Source organism: Pteropus medius, unplaced genomic scaffold (genome assembly GCF_902729225.1).
Source record: "Pteropus medius unplaced genomic scaffold, Ma_sr-lr_union100, whole genome shotgun sequence".
In the NCBI taxonomy this organism is placed as follows: Eukaryota; Metazoa; Chordata; class Mammalia; order Chiroptera; family Pteropodidae; genus Pteropus; species Pteropus medius.
In genome coordinates this window covers 17,762,896-17,780,804 of record NW_024346667.1, presented here as the reverse complement: position 1 = coordinate 17,780,804, position 17,909 = coordinate 17,762,896, and the positions used below count along the sequence as shown (strand labels likewise).

Below are 17,909 nucleotides of genomic sequence, written 5' to 3'. Positions count from 1 at the left end.
TTTGAAATATCACTTACTCAATACCAATTAACTCATTAAGAAAACTGGTGATTAGACTAAAAAAATGAAACAATTTCGTAGGCAATTAATTAAGCAAATTTTCTGAGAAAATAATTACAAGTTTCTATGAGGTGAACTTTTACATTATTATAGGCAAGTGTTCAGCCCAAGGGTTCGGGGAGCATTATACCTCTTACCCAGGAGAGAGCAAGAATGTAGACAAAATAAAGCAAAGTGCAATAATCAATCATCAGGTTCTACAAATATAGGTAACGACTTCAGGTCACATAAATTTCGTAATATACCTCAAATCAGATTGTTACACATTTTAAAAGTGGAAAGGCTAACTATTTTCATTTTCAAAAGGTATAATGCCTTACGTTCCATTCCATCATGTACAATGAGATATTGAATGTCAAGAAAATGTTCCGATAGTCAGCTATATTGCATTTGAACAAAAACAAGACTTTCCCAAAGGGAATGAAGTAAGAACCTTCACTTAAAATATTAAAATGAGACAAAGCTCTTGGGAGAAGCTCTGGGATGAGCAGCAGTCTATGGAAATAGAACGCATAATTCTGAATTTGGAGAATTATAAAATGTGGAATGACTTGGAATGAAGATAATTTGGAATGAAGATAATTATTTTTTTTAAAGAAAATAGACTCATGCCTATGTTTCTCTTAGGTGTCAGATTTCTATGGTGAACTGTTTATTGGCTTTATCTGAGTACAAGGTAGTAAAAGACAAAGAAATGTCAACAGATTGATTATATTTCCTGTATTTTCCACTCGCAGTTGGAGAAGTAGCATTACTTATTCAAAGCACATTGATATGTGGTTCTGTAATACATCATACCTTTAACATGGATGTTTTCTTATTTAGAATACAGCAGTAACCTTCAGGAGGACATTTACTCAGAGACCTCAGGACACTTCAGAGATACTCTCATTAACTTGGTCCAGGTATGAAACACCAAATTCCCACCTACAATAGATATGTTTCATTTTCAAAAACCAGGACAGAAAACTCGTTTACTCCACTTTAACAGTAAATTCTATAAAATAACACTTACTGGATATTAGCTAAATTCAAGGCAGTATAATAGAAACATGAGTTAGGTATAGAGACAAACAAATATGAATAATATACCATTTCTTTTTTGCTATCTTCCTCATCTGGAGAAGATTTACATGTCCAATCAAATACAGGAGATGTGATTTCCTTTAATGTTTTTAACGTGATTAAAAACGTCATACTCTACATATATTTTGTATGATTTCATAAAAGAATGGATAAATATATTAGCCAGATTGGAACACAAACTAACAATTACATCTCTTGCCAGGAAATATGGATTTTAATTCTGTGTGTGTGTGTGTGCGTGCATGCGCGTGCACGCACCCCAGTCATTGTCAGTGTAGAATTAGGAATAAAGAAATTCAAAAGAAAGCACTACTGAAGAAGCCAAGTGTTAACTGCCCTACATTGACAGAGTGGTAATTTGTGCTGATTGGAGTCCTACAAATGGTTCAATTGAAAAAAGTGTCAGAGTACCAAGCAAATCCACTGACTTTTCAATTAAATATTCCAAATTTTAAAAACAAAATCAAGAATTTGCTTTATTGTGTTTGGTTTTGATTTGGTTTGATTTGGATTTGCATGATTTGGCTGCATAGTTCATAAATTGCTCATATCACCAGTCTCAATTAATTAAGTCCTATTCTGAGGATTCTAATCTCTAGGGTTATAACATCGGTTTATCATTCCAACTATTACATTAGTGCCGCTAACGTGGCTAGCAAAAAAATAACAACCTGAGAATAGATAGTTTGGTTTCTTACAGTCCAACTTGAGATTCTGTGTAAATTGTAGAAATATGCTTATTTTAATTTGTAAGATGTTAAAGTCATTATAAGAAAAAAATTTTAATAAAAATTATTAATATTTAAAAATAATCTCAGCCTATTAATTGAATATTTTCTAATGTAAATGTCATGATTAATTTTAATTAAAACATCCTCTCAATTTAGAAGGGTCATTATTTTTTAATTATGAATTAATGATGCTATATAATATAAATTAAAACAATAGTTTCTAGTTAGAAATTTATGTTGACGTACGTATTGCTCCGAATAGAGGAGGAAAGCTAACAGTCCCATTGTAAATCTACGAACTGCATTCTATTATCAAACAAGTTTTTATTTTCTTAATACCCAAGTAGAAATCGATTTTAATTATTACATAAAAATGTCATCTAGTAGGAGAAAAAAAGTGTTTCATTAGGACTACTTTGCATTCCATCAATTCAGCTTCTTCTCCTTCTGCCAAATCTGCTTCTCTCCCTCACACGGATGTTGATCTCAAGCACATTCCATAATAAACAAGATGCCTGCTGATCTGCATCGCAGTCAGCTTCCCAGGGAGCCTAGCTTTCTCTATGCCTTCCTTGGAGAGATGGAGAAACTGAAGCCCAGAGAGGTTCAATGGCTTGCCCAACATTACACATTTACTGAATGAGAGGGCTAATATGAAAACACCTAATGATGCCGTCCTTCCACTGTCCAGTTTAATTGTTCCTACCTCCATCCTTGTTTGATTCCATTGCAGTTCTACTTCTATTTGATAAAACCTCAATGACCGATACACAAACAACCTCTTAGAATCCGAGTATCTTTTTAAAGGTTGAGCTATAAACCACCTAAAAGTAACTAACATCTAAGAATCAAGATCACAGTGTATTTTCATAAAGCAAGCATTCTTGTATTTCAGGTAAAAAAAAAAAACAAAAAAAACCAAAAAAAAACGCTTCTGAAAATTAAACATAAGAGAAAATAAATCATAAGGGGGAAAAATCAATGAACAATGTTTTCTCCTGGTGTAATAGGACAATCAACCATGTTCATAATTGCAGTTCCTTTTTTTTCTGAAATTAAACAATAATGCTTTATTATTGAAGAGTATGTAAGTGTGAGTGTTCATATTAATAGTATCATCTGTATAGATACACATATTTTTAAATAACACGCAACAATTGATTTTATCACTAGGTTTTACCTAATCTGTATTATGACTTAACAGGATAAAGTATAACTTCTTAAATTAAATTTGTAGAGGTCAAACTTTGAGTGTTTGTGTGTGTTTAACTTTAAAATAGCTTTCCAATGTAGTAAAATTTTCCTTTCAACATAGAATATCAAAAATGAGGGTAAATAGAAACCTAGATTTTATCAGAAGCCAAGAAAAGTTAATAAGGGTTACTTAAAGATTATACAAAATTTCACACTACATTTCCCTTAAAATTTAAAACACAACTTATGTATTTAAAATAATACATATTCCGTATAAATTACTTCACTCATAATAGAAAATGGAAGTAAAAAACTTTTGAAAGGCTGTATCTAAGTATAATCTCCCTTAATAGTCTTTTTGAAAATCAAAAATACTATGTAATTCATACTTCTTAGTAAAATGTATAAATTATCTTAAACTTTTAAATATTTTGAAGATTCCCCATTGACTCCTGACTTCTACACAAATGACTCTTCAGTTTAAAACTCCTGATTTAAGATTTAGATCAGTAAATTTAGAAGATTAGAAAAAGATATAAAGTGAATCAGGAAATTGACAAAGTTCATCACTTCTCTCCACTGTGGTATACACCACTTTAGAGAGAATCTGTCTAAATATTTTACTAAAAAGAAATAGAATTCCTTCCTAAAGGGATGTGAAATTGAGAGCTGAGGAGTTCCAACTAGACAACTGAGGAGTGCTGCAGGGTAACCAAATCTCTTCCATCCTCTCACTGGGATTATTATTCTCTCTGTCCCTGTCTGTCTATTATTAATCTATCACCTGTCATCTACCATCGATCTAGATTTATAGATAGATAGGTGATAAATAGATGATAGATAGATAGATAGATAGATAGATAGATAGATAGATAGATAGATAGATAGATAGAGTCTCTGTAATACAACGAGGTATATATTTATATATCTATTTTTCTTGGCTATGTTATAAGTCAGTGTTATGTCCTTGAATTTATCATTTAAACTTCTTGTGGTTCAGATTAGAGATTTACTCTATAATTAAGGTATGTGAACCCATTTTTTTTCTCAATGCCCTCCCAATACAAATATTCTAAAGTTCTCCAGTTGTCTTAATTACATTCTCTACCTCCCTCTGCATGGTCACTTTCAGAATCAAAGAATAGACTGTCCATGGCTTTCATCTTTTTCACATCACGGATATTAAGACACATCTCTTTTTGTGAATTAATAGATTGAGGGAATTGGAGCACTGGAGACTGCAGCTATTCATGAAATGGAAAGTGTTGAAAATTACTGTCATATTTTCTGGGAGAGACGATCTTTCATTTAATCTATAAAGTATTTTCCTACAGGGCTATTTCTAATAAGGAAACAACTCAGCCAGAACACATTCTTCTCAAAAACTAATGCCAATCATTACACTGGCTCACAACATTTCCTGTGTGCTTTTATTAAACTAGATTTACAAGAGATCTAATTATCTGTCGAATAGTAAAAAATTAGTCACTTAGAGATTAATTAATCAATATGTGCAAATCACACTGGAGTTGATAAACGTTTTCACAGAGAGAGAGAATAGAAACTACTCAGCTGGATGCTTACTCCTCGACTTTGCTATCAGGATTCTCCTAGGACAGTGAGGCCTCTGGGGATGTTATTGCCAACGGCCTTCAGGGGTCACCCGTAGTCAAATTACCTGCTCCAAATGTTTTCAGCTAGATTTTAACCGCCTTAATTTCTTTCTTTCGCATTTTTATTTTGCAAATTCTATACTCATTTATCCCATTTCTCTGACATGTACATCAAGTACACATACTTTGAAGCTATCTTAAGCTATTTTTATAACAAAATCAGGATGACTCTGCCTTGGTTGAAAAAGCTAAATCACAAACTTACTTATTCACATTCTTTTAACTTACCAGTCTGCTTTAAGTGCACTTGGCAATTAACTGCACAAAGAAGTAAACAGATGGGCACCATTTCAAGTCCAAAATCTTATCTTTCAAAAAAATTTTCAGATACATAGAACTACAAAAAATTCTTAAATACTTCTTACAAACTTTGCAAGGGTACGTATATACTTAGCTATATAGTTTGTTTGGAAATCACTAAGAAAATGTGAATGATTTAAAGCCACATGTGTGGCTTTAAACAAGGGAAGGATTGTAGATACAGACAGGAACAGAATCAAAAATTGAGTTCTACAACTTCCCAATATTAAGAGATACAAAAGTAAAAAGGGGAACCAATGCACAAGATTGAGAAGAACTAATCAATGAAATAGAAAGAAAGAAAAAGAGAGTGCAGGATGGAAGCCCAGTGATGAAGGTATAGCGAGGAGGAGAGAGTGATCGATTGCTTTGAATCCTACCTGTAAGTCAAATAAGGTGAAGACTAAGAATTACTATGATAAGTTTGTGTAATTAAATAAATGGCACATGTCCATAGAAATTATAGCATATTAATCGCTTTTAGTAATTTGATGCTTTATGTAAATTAAAACTGTAAAAGAGTGACTACAGGAGATTGTTGGAAAATAATGAGTTCTTTTGGCTAAGCATACAGTAACCAAATATCAGAGACAAATAGCACTATCAAATAATCATCTTTTTCTAACAATCAGAGTTAGAGTAATTACTTAATATCTGTAAGCCTATTTATTTTTAATCTTCAAGGAGCAAAACTATACAACCACTAAGGTCCCTGCACCTCAACACTTCCATAATTTGAAAATCAAATACCACCCATAATTCTACCACTCAATAAAATTATGTTCACTCTAAACGTGGTCTTCTATTCCTTGCTTATACATGTATAAAGTACACACACACACACACACATATATATAAGTACACAGATTTTAAAAACAAGAATTGCATGTGCGCATTCTTAGTCACCTAATATTTTAAGGAAATGAAATGAAGCAAAATAAATGCGTCTGATAGGCTTAAATCAATTTCTCCTTATCTCTCCACCTTTAGATGATACACAACTTCTGTGTTATGATTAACATTCAATTTTTCAGGGCTACAGATTTACTCGCAAGAAAATATAGTTTATTTCTCTATGATTAAACTGATATTTCTCATATGCCTCCAGCTTTTGTTTAGCAAGGAAAAGGAAAAAAACCCTAATATTTAATCTAATATGGCAAATTTAATCTATATAATATGTGGAACAGTCAATATGAGAGTATAGGGTCAATCTCATTTATATGTTTATTGCATTAACTCAACTGTCAGATTTCTGGCCTTCTCCCTTTTACTCTCTAAAAGGGCACTTGGTGGAGAGGTGTGTGTATGTGTGGTGTATGAGATGTCTTGGCAACAAGAGAGGATAGTGTCCTCAGACCATGAAGATATTTTCTTCATCCTTGCTTACCTTGGCTATGAAATGGCAGTTCTAGGCAACTCTGGACATGTGGCATATAAGGCATAGATGTCTAGGATGTGAGCATTTCTCAGTGTTAGTTGTCAGCCATATGGCTGGTGAATTTATAATTCTTTTTTCTGTTTCTATTTGGTCAGAGCCAAGTAAACTTTCGTGATGGTTTAGCCTCCCCTTTGCTCTCACTAGAGCTGAAGAATACCCCTAAGGTCTAGCTGTGTCTCTCTCACAGTTGCAGGCAACGTGGTCCACCTCGTAGTTCTTGGCTACTGGGAGAGACGATCTACCACCCGCAGCCAGGTGGTAGATTTTTTTTTTTTTTGGATAGTGGAAAAGATACTTTACAGGGATTTGGAAAAGCAAAGAACATTTCAACATCTTTGAAATATTACCACTGCTACTAAATAAATAAATAAATAGATAGATAGATAGATAAATAAATAAATAAACTCACATTAAAAATATATTTTATAAAGTATTCAATAAATGGAATATCCAACTCTAAATAATGTTCGAACTCTCTTAGGAATTATCAGTGTGTTTGGTGGTTCACAGATTTTTGTCAATTAAGACCAGTTACAAAGGGAAACCTGTTACAAAGGGAAACCTGTGCTTATTTTACAGGGAACCAGAGAGGAGGGATATACAGACCCTGCTATGGCTGCTCAGGACGCAATGGTAACTAGAACCAGCTCTCAAAATGACTCTAAAGAACCTTGGTTAAATTGGTCTAGAGCAGTTGTGGCGCTAATGCCTGTGTGTATGACGTTTTAGGTCCTGTGGGAAGCCTGTCAGCGAAAGACAGGGGAACACAAAACCATGCTACAAATGATCCTATGCAACAAGAGTTATCAACAGCTGTGGCTGGGTAATTATTAATCAGGTTTCTTTTTGGATAATTAACTAATTATATAATAAAAAGCAAGCACTTATAGGGCTGGGAGGAATGTTACATAGAGGAAAGCTCGTTATCTCAAAGGTACTAATTTTGAATTATGTTTGTACAGACATGTCTCATCTAATGACGTTACTAAGAAATAAAGTTTCCCTATAATTTTATTTTCTCTAATAACTGAATTATGTAATCTTGAAATATTGAACCTTTTAAAACTATCCCTGTTTTTGATGGAGAATTTACTCAACTATATTAGCTATTTCCAATTAGGCATGTTATATGTTGCTTTGAAAAGAATACAGAGAACATAGCTTGATCAGTCCATAATGGGGTGAGATCATTATTACCGACATCATGGATGATGGGAAACTGCCTTGTTGGTCTTAGAGGTGCACTCATATTAATCTGTACTTTGACTGTCTCCAACTGCTACATCTTTCTGTTCCTCTTATTTAATTTTTTTATACTTATGTAAAACACACAAAAGTCTATAAAAAATTTAAAGATAATCTACTTCAACCCAACCCCACCCTTATACTTTATTTACCTTCACCGTGTACAACAATGTAATCAATATTTGTATTTTAAATTTATAATATTTACAAAATTTCCATCGAATTATATCAATTTGTTAAAGTTTTCCAGGAATTCCAAAACGTTTCTGGGCAAGACATAGTAGATGCCATTAATGACTGTTATGATGGATACTTTCAAGAGCTGCTAGTTGCAATAGGTAAGTAATGGTTTATTTGGTGTACACCTGACCTTTTAGTGCACAACGAATGCTGACTGGCTCTAAAGATGCATGGGTAAGCTCTTGATTGAATCGCTTCCACTGAGTTTAATTACTTAGAAAGGATGTTAACTCAACTGAAGAAAAGTACATCAGCTACTGATCCAACGCACTAACCTGGCAACCTGATAACTTCAGTGAACTAACATGCTTTCCTCATAGCTGGTTCGACTTGCTTACTAGAAAACATCAGGTTCTCAGATGCTCTCTCTCGGGTAACTGGGATCTCATGCCTTAAAATTTATTTTATATGTACTGACTTCCATTCCTTTGTTAAAGAGCAGATAAATGCTAGTGATATAGATTCCTTTTCTCTATGAGGAAAAGAGGTTTTGTCACTTTCTCTAATAAATTTGCCTTTAGGTTTAAAAAAGATTTACCGAGTTGTTACTTTAGTAGTGATTTCTATAAAAAAAAGATTTACAGAGTTGTTAATTTAGTAGTGATTTCTGCAGGCTTTTGTGAGAGAGGTATACTTTCATATTCCTCTATAAATGGGAAAACAGTAGGAGCTATTCATAAAAACTACTATTGAACTATCCATGCTTTACCTTGTGCTGTGCTCTGACTTGACAGCACACATCGCAGGGAGTGCAAATGAGGGGTCATTGTGAAATGTCCCCGTAATAGGCACACATCAAATAATCACTTATTTGTTGAACAAATGAATTTCGTGACTTTTCCATTCCTAGAATGGCACAAACCTACATGGGAGTGGGAGCTCAGAGATAACAGAATTTTTATAGTTTATTTTCTAAAAGAGTTTTAAGCTAGGATTTCATTTAAAAAAAAGGATTTGGTTGGTTCTTTGATATTCCTAAAAAATCATATAAAATATGAATACCTGTGTATTTATTCTGAAATAAGGTACAAATATTTTGGCAAATTCTCAAAATACTTTAATACTTATACATCACATCAAAACAAGACCATAGAGGTTCAGTGACTACTCCAAAGTCTATCAGCTAATTAGCAACAAAGTTATGACTAGCACCCCTGTCAACTGAATCTCAAGGCTGCTCTCTTTCCTCTACAGACCACTGCCACAAACAAAGCAGTGGGCATGAGAGAGGAGATAGTGAACATCAGAAATCCCAGAAAACAATTGAACTGATTTGTTTATTCATTCATTAAACATTGAGTATTTACTATTCTGGTTATTGATTTAGGTACTGCAGATGGGACAGTAAAACAACAACAATAACAAAAGCAACAACAAAAGTCCCTGTCCTTTTACATGAGACATTTATATTCTAGCAGCAACTCAGGAGTGCTTACAGGGTCCACAGTTATAAAGTAAAAGATGAAGGGGTGGTCTCACGATCTAAAATAATCACTTGAACTATAGAGAAAACACTATTATGATGATTTTATTTTTGCTTAGAATTATAGCTTTGCATACATTATTCATTCATTCATTAATTTACTTATTTAAATAAACACTATTAAATGTCTATAATCAACTGACTTTCATCAAGGACAACTATTGACTAGGCCCTAAGCTGTTCTAATGTAGTAGTTTTAATAGATGACTTATAACACTGGGACAGACCTGTTATGATTCATACAATTTCTCCTTAAGAGACCTCAGATTTACTCGTGAGTCTACAAAAGATGAAAAATAGTGTTTGGAAAGATGAACCATTTTCACGGGACCATATCACATTGAATCCTACAATAATAAAAATCTATAATAGTGGTGATAACCTGGGTCTTACGAAGCTCGTATTTAATTTTAAGATAAGAAGGATACATTTTTCTTCATTAGGCTATATGAAGGAACTAAGAGAGTAACAAAAGGTAGAGATTAATAAAAATCTGAATGAACCATTATAATATTGTTGCTTTTTATTTTTATGGTCTTACCTCTATTCTAAATGTTGAAATTTTAATACAATGTACAATGAGGGATCTCATATAGAACTCACAAAGTATCACTCTTCTAGGATTATAACAGAAAAAAAAAGCATTTTCCTTCTCAAATTTTAAAGAAAATATATATTATCACTCTCATTCTTCTTTTCTCTATGATTTTTTCCAGTTCTCTGTGTTCGAGACAAGCCAGCCTATTTTGCTTATAGACTACATAGTGCAATCCATGTAAGTATGGCCCATAAATACTAAAAATTTCTCCAGAAATCATGTCTACCCTCTCAAAGAGCTAGCTTTGCTTCCATTATTTAAATGTTGATTTTCATTTTTGTACTCGTATGCAAATACATTCATTTAACAGAAAATACGCTCAAATAGTATACACCAAGATGAGACTCATCACATAAAAATAATGCTCTGTTTTCTGTACCAAACTGAGGTACCTAAGAAGTATGATTCCTTGGGGCCTATCTCCCCCATGTGCTTTAGCATTTCTTAGCAACTGAAGAAATTAGTAAATCCAAATTCTTTTGTATCTTGCCAAATACTCTCACCTCATACCTATGCAAGTACAGAACATATGCCATCAAGCAGAAAATGTCAAAACAGTACAAACTCTCAGTAAGAAATTTCAATGTTCCTGAAGTTTTAAAACAAAAAATGTCAGTGGCTATTTTTAAATATAAAGTGTTATTTTTAAAATAATACTTTTAAAAAGATAGCTAGACAACAATAAACTCTAAAGCTAAATTTGTAATCAGGTCAGAATGTTTTTTATAGTTTAGTGTGAATGTCTATCTTACATCCTTTGTTACATTCATTTTTAGAGAAACAAACACTTAAATGCCTAAGACAATTTGCACCTTATCTGTAATGTACATGAAATATATTTAGAAAAAAAAGAGGTATGATACAAATCATTATACATATGTCAGAGCCTTGAAAACTCACTGAAAACTATTAAAAATAATTCACTAGTACAGAAATTTTAATTGAGTGTTTTATTCTTAAGGAATTTTTTACAAACATTGTAAAGTAGCCAGCATACTGTAATAGTATGCAACCATCAAAAATATTTCTATTATATATCTGTGTAAAGAATATTTTTTATTTATATTCAAGAACCTATGCATCCTCAGTACACAGGAGGAAGATCAATGGTCACTGTCTTCCATTTCCCTTTTATTCTTTTTCCAAGCAGGAAAAGTTGATTTGATTAGAAAATTATCTAAAACAGTGTGTTGGGCAGTGCTATTGGCTGCCTTCAGCCGTTTCCTTCTCCCAAGCGGAATAAAGCTCCCCTCGTGAGTGGCCGCAGGAAAAAGGTCACAACAGTTACTCTGATTCGTCATGCCGCGAACGGTCTAGTTATTCTATTAATAAGTAAAAGCTGTATCCCTGATGTGTGTGTTGCAATGCAAAAAGAAGGTGTGTGTACTCACAACTGGTTTACAGGTAAAGAGGAGGATTGTATATTCGAGTAATCAAACTTTTGGTATATGAGGCCATTAAATGTAAAATCTTGGTCACCACTCCTAATCAAAGAAAACCTCTGTGTTTTGTCCAGTGGGCTCTCAGCGAATGATATGCAACTTAAATATGGAAACTTGGGTAGATTGTTCATTTTAATCACCTCAAATAATGAGAAGTTTGGTAGTGGGTCTGCATCTAAAATGTTCAGACATCAAATGGTTTATGCTTATTGGCCACCGGATGTCACTATTATTCCATTTGAAAAAACAATTTAAAATTTATTCATAAAGCAGTGTTCTTTCTGCAGCTAGTACACAGAAATTGTTTTTGTATTTTTCAATATTTGAGTTTAAATCAGCAAATATTTCAAGTACCTGGAATTTTTATTTTTATAATTTTTTAATAATAAACAGACAATAAGACAAAAATGTAATTGTTGTCTAAGACATATCAACATTCATGTAATAGAGTTCAGAATCCCTTCCTATTCCCCTTCCCTGCCCCCACCACTAAGACTTTTTATGGAAAAGGAGCAACTAATGGCAGAATCAAGGTGAAACGATAAGGGCCAGCATCAAGACAGTGACACTGGAAATAGAGGTTACAGAGTATTTAAGAAGTAAAATAGGTAGAATACTTCATTGTACTACACAGTGAGAGAAAGGAAGACAGAGGTGACTCTGAGAATCTGACAGGCCCTCCCCAGATGGTGAGGCCAGTGTTTGAGGGATACAGGACTAGAGCAAATTGCTAGGTAGAAAAGGAGATGAGTCTGTTTTAAACAGATCGACTGGAAGGTACTGTTTTCTCATGCTCCTTTCCCTCTTTCTGTACCTTTTAGGACTTTGGTTTCCATAACAAAACCTTAATCAGGATCCTAATTGCCAGAAGTGAAATAGACCTGATGACCATAAGGAAACGATACAAAGAGAGATATGGAAAATCCCTATTTCATGATATCAGAGTAAGTCTCCCACACATGATTTATTTTGACCCATAGCTTTTCCTTTTTGAAACTGAAATAAGAAATTTAATTTAAATAACTTCATGTTAGAATCTAAATATTAAATGTTCTGAAGGGGATGATCTACTTCACACAACCTTTAGAGCATCAGTGGCGCTGAGGAAACACCCTCACGTCAGTGACAGAACTTACTCCTCTTCATGTGTTTTAAGCAAAAATCATTGACATAGTAACGTCAAACATTCATCCTCTACTTGTGTAATTGTGCTTTACAAGCTAGATTCTAAAGTAGAATCAGCATTGAAAAAAATACATTTTGTAAGAAGACCACATTAATTGTGAAGAGGTGTCTTAGATCAGTGTGGCTGTCTCTCATATTGTCATGGATGGCAGGGCAGACAGTCAAATCCCATAAATGGTAATTTGCAGCAACTTTGATAGTTATGTAAAATTCTATATATCCCTTTAGCCCTTGAAGGGCAAAGAACAGTGATTCAGAAGTAAACAAGCCCGTTTCATTATTCTGACACATCTAAACTTTACCCCGGAGTTTGATAAAACCTAGCAAAGACATCAGATTATATAGAACCACCTATAAAATGTTTGATCCCTTTTACAAGAAAATTATAAAGAATTTCAAGATGGCACCAGCAGAGCATTTAACCAAGCATGGGGGCCTGAAAATATATCTTCTTTTTCTCACATACCTATGCTGTTACCTTGCTCACATTGTTTTCCAATGAAATTTTCAATTGTATAAATAGCTTTTTAGTTCATTGAAAGAGTGATCCAGAAGCAACTCAATAACCCAAAGACCAAGAGACCACAAAAACCATAATACCTCATAAGCTCATGCATAGTTGAAGTAGCTTCTAGAGGAAGAGTTGATGGACCAGTTAAGATAAATTTTATTTCTGTGTCTTTGATAAAACTCTCCTTACATCCACCTTCAGAACCCTAAACTTTTGGTGATGATAAACATTTCTCATTGAGCAATGTGTGTCATTACTCATTTTCTAAATGAATAAATTAATTCTAATACATTTACTGCAAATAATCACAGCCACCTAAAAATCTATTAACATTAACATATTAATGTAACTTTACTATGTGGATTTAAAGCAATAAATTATAATTACATGGCTTTGTATAAGAGAACATTCATATGATAGTTGAGTTTTAACAAAGAAAGTTTTTAGAATTCATTTATTTATTACTATCATTATTTTTAAAAAACTTAGAAACTATGGAAGATCATAAAAAGAAGATAAAAATTACTTCAATACTCTATCACAAATAAACAGTAATAAAATTTGTTATAGGTGCTTTCTGTCTTTTTAAAAAAATATGTAAACATTAATATGCTTTACCACTTAAAGAAATATTTTTATTGTATAAGTTAGAAAGTACATAACCTACCCTGCATTATTATATGTTGCTTTTTAATTTTTCACTATTATACATAATATGGTGTATATTCTTTAGAACAAATATTTGTGCTCATTAGTAATTGATAACTATTTCCTTAGGTTATGTTTATTAAAGTAAAATTGCTACATTAATGAACATAAATGTTTTTATGACTTTTTAAGGCATATTGCCAATTTGCCCTCTAGTCATTACACTGATTTATAGCAATAACATTAGGACACCTCTTTCTGAAGTTGAAGAGAAGATTTACTTCTACTGCAATTTATTCTTCTCATAAATACACATTAGGGTTCAATCAACTTTATAAAAACCTCATACTATTGACTATAACTGTGGTATTATTTTTCAATAACTTCCACTATGACTAGTTCTCAGGACATATTAAATCTTTACATGAAAAAGTAAATAATTTTGGAAAAGCTAATGGCCCATGAATCTTTCATACTGTAGTTCAGAGGAATTACAGTTCTTTTTAGAAATACTATGACATTTTATTTCAAATACTTTTTTTTTCAGAATTTTGCTTCGGGGCATTACGAGAAAGCTCTGCTTGCCATCTGTGCTGGGGATGCTGAAGACTACTAAATCAAGGGCAGGCTTTGGAGGACTGGGCTCTCCTCTTTATACACGTCAAAATAGAGATTTTGTCATAAATTTGCATTGTTAGTGGCATTAGAACAAAACTATAGAATATTTCCTCTTCTATCTTGAAAATTATTCTAAACTGAAGAAAACTCTATTGACAAATTTAAATGAAACTGAATTTTCACTTACTAGCTAAACCAACAATTCTTTAAATGGTGTATAATGGACTAATAAAAAATTATTGCATTGAACTAAAATTTATTTAAATGTGAACTATCAACTCTCTACAATAAGAGACTCTGCTTATAGCTGTCCTTAGCATGTTTTGGGAGACAATCAAAAACCGTGTGCTCCCACAGAAGAATTTTCAAGACTCTTGCACAAATGCAATACAACTAAAGTGAACATCTAAAGCCAACTTTAAAAGAAAAGTATAAAACAGCAAAATGCAGTCAGACATATGCTTATCAGACTTAGATGTGCAAGAAACTTGAAAGTAAAAATATATGCATGTGTGTATGTGTGCATGCATGTGTGCATATGTGCTTGTGTGTGTATGCTTTTGACAACCACTATGGTAAAGGCAATTTATCTCTAGCTATTTTTGTGTGTGTGTTGATGCCTAACCAACTATTTGCCCAATGCTTTTGCCTACACTTCTTAATATCAGCATCAAAGCCTTTTGGAAATTATCACATCCTTTGTCCCATCAGTAGAGCCTGGTCCTTTATGTGTCTCAACATTTAGTAAATTAAGAACAGCAAAAGAAAAATATTCACCGAGGTCAGTTTGGAGGAAAACCTAGATTAATGCCACAATCCAGCCAAGAATAAAATCAGAGATAGGGATGGATGAGTCCACTACAGAGGGCTCCCAACATAAGCAAGGAGCAACACAAAAACCTAGATCATGGGAAGAAGTGATTGATGAAGTCAGGCAAGGGAAGTGAGGACATATATGCAATAAATCTAGATGAACTGGTGAAGCTGATAGCAGTGCTTTATTCCATATGGAACATTTTTCAATAGCCTATAGCCAATTTCCTAGAGATACATTTCTATTGGTCTCAGGAGAAATGAAAAATCTGATACTCAGAATCTGGTATCTGACAGGAAGAATGATACAGAATATTTAGCACACAATGACCGGGTACAATATGAGACATTTTAGACTTCTGAAATCAATTTCAAGATTCCAACTTAGTTTATTCTGGAAGACTACTGCAGTAAGTGGAGAGGTCTGTTGCAATAGGGAAAGGGAAGTTAATTCAAGAGGAAAAACACTCGACTGTGGAATTTTCAGGGATCTCAAAGCTTAGCCAGAAAAGATTTTTAATGTATGGGGACAAGAAAACAAGACTAGAAATAATCAGGTGTGAGAAAATGGAGTGAATATGTGGTAAGGTTGGTTGATAAAGGACAGTTGATTCGATATTGGCCAGTTGATCAGGGACAGGTGATCTGAGATACCTCCAGGCAGTTTTTAGGAAGAGCCTAAAGGTAGATTAAAGTTCAGGATCATGGGGAGGAGACAGCCTGACTAAAGTTGGTCAAGTCAGGTGAGTGGGCATTTTGTCCAGATTGGTCAGCAGGAGAAAATGGTTCAGCTAGTCATTTATGAGACAAAGACTGGGAATTTGGAGGGTGTGTTGAGGATTGTCATAGGTAAACAAGGGGGTCACCTGCAAGTCAAATCTAAGTCGTATAAGAAAGGGTGGTTCTTTTTAGTAAGCCATTTCCTGAAACACAAAGAGGCAGGAAATTTCTTGATCATCTCTGTTTTCTAGGGCACAGTACGTGAAGTTTAACATTGTCAGTCTTCTATTTTTTCCTAAGTTTGGTCTTGAATGCTTCACTTAGTTGTTTAAATGCTAACACAACATTGTCATCTTCATCATCACATAATTCACTTAGTGAAATCCTGTAAAAGATTAAGTGTTTAAATTATTATCATTGTTATTTGGATGTTCCATGCTGGTTATATGAACTTCAAATGCAGAAATGTTTACTATACCTGATGGACTGAATAACGAGTACAAAATCTCTGATTAAATTAAAAGCATCTCCCATATTTAACCTAGAGGGGAAAAAAGACAAAGTAACATTTAAAAGAATAAATTTGTTTTTGATGTATTATCAATCTACAGTAAAAGAAATAACAAATTATCAATGAATTGCAGGCTTTTCTAGAGACAAAATAAAAACAGATATGGAAAGACTGCACAGAAGTGTTTGTGTCCTTTGCATCCAGTATTTTACTTACCATGCTCATTTTAGCACTATTTCGACTAAAATAGTAGAGACACTAATCATTTGTCTAAAAAAATATGACATTTAATGCTCTTATGTAGTAGTACATTATTATTACTAAAGTTAAGTACTTCCTATATGTTAAAAACAGTGCCAAATATAAGTGATGTCACTGAAAATGATGGAGTAGGCAGCACCAAGGGCTCATCCCTCCACAAGAACATAAATAAAAATAAAAACAAAAACCATCAGAATCAATTTTGTCAGAATTTTGGAAAATAGCCAAAAATTGAACTTAAATCATGAAAAAAGTTAGACAAGGTAGAAACGCTTTGTGACATCTTTATCTGCCCTTTTCCCACCCTTCTCCCAGTTTAGGGACAGTCTCAGAGACAGCATCCTGTGTCCCAGTGTGGCCCTAATCCCTGGCTCCAGCGAAGCAGAACTAGCCTTATTAACAAGGAATGTGTTATCTGTTCTAACCTGTCTGGGAGCTGGCTAAAGGACTGAATGAGGTGTTTGCTTTTGTTTTGCCTACCTCAGAACTCACTCAGGGAGGAAAAATGATAAGACAAAGGAAATACTTGCAGCTGCCTAGGGCAAAAATTACAACTGAGTCAATACAATCGAGTAATGAAAATCTGTGAGAAAAATCTGGGAGAGAGTACATATATGTATTAGAATCTAAAATACATATATTGGGAAATTTAGAAAGCTATGCTCATGCCTAGTTTAGGATACATGCTCAGAAAGACCTGATAGGACCATAAACTTTCACCCCTGACTGGTCCCTAGATATAGTGCAAGCAGGAGGTGAAGGGTAAGGCAGAGTTACAAATGGACTAAGTGCTACAAGGGTTATCCCAGCACAGAGCCAGGCTACAAAGAATGAGAAAAATTATTTTCATTTTTCTCCTCCTCCTCTTCTTTCCTTCTCCTCTCTCTCTTTCTCTCTCTCCCCGCTTGTGTTTAAAGAAATCTCAATCAAAACACTGGCTGAATACAAACTAAAGAAATAGGACTTCAGAGAGATCACATTTGATGAGGATTACAGACTTTATAAAAATAGTTTAGAAAAGTCACTAAACAAAACAACAGCTAGAAACAAAAACAATAAACTTTGAGAAGGGAGAAAATTTTAGAATTACCACATTATAATTTTCAAAATGTACAGTCCTCAAAAAAGTTTTTGAAGCATGAAAAGAAA

At 33.5% G+C, this 17,909-nt stretch overlaps 2 protein-coding genes across 2 annotated transcripts in view; one reads left to right on the top strand and one right to left on the bottom strand.

Moving 5' to 3' along the window:
- LOC120613388 (annexin A10) overlaps positions 1–16,673 on the top strand; it is a 60,240-nt gene extending 43,567 nt beyond the window's left edge. Inside the window, exons 6-12 of the mRNA XM_039876134.1 lie at positions 886–965; positions 7,065–7,118; positions 7,215–7,308; positions 7,973–8,068; positions 10,170–10,228; positions 12,315–12,437; positions 14,385–16,673. Coding sequence (XP_039732068.1) covers positions 886–965; positions 7,065–7,118; positions 7,215–7,308; positions 7,973–8,068; positions 10,170–10,228; positions 12,315–12,437; positions 14,385–14,453 — 575 coding nt within the window. The 3' untranslated portion in view covers positions 14,454–16,673. The remainder of the gene's footprint in view (positions 1–885; positions 966–7,064; positions 7,119–7,214; positions 7,309–7,972; positions 8,069–10,169; positions 10,229–12,314; positions 12,438–14,384) is intronic.
- LOC120613195 (probable ATP-dependent RNA helicase DDX60) overlaps positions 15,063–17,909 on the bottom strand; it is a 78,330-nt gene continuing 75,483 nt past the window's right edge. The window contains exons 37-38 of the mRNA XM_039875784.1: positions 16,467–16,529; positions 15,063–16,373 (exon numbers count right to left, since the gene is read on the bottom strand). Coding sequence (XP_039731718.1) covers positions 16,274–16,373; positions 16,467–16,529 — 163 coding nt within the window. The 3' untranslated portion in view covers positions 15,063–16,273. The remainder of the gene's footprint in view (positions 16,374–16,466; positions 16,530–17,909) is intronic.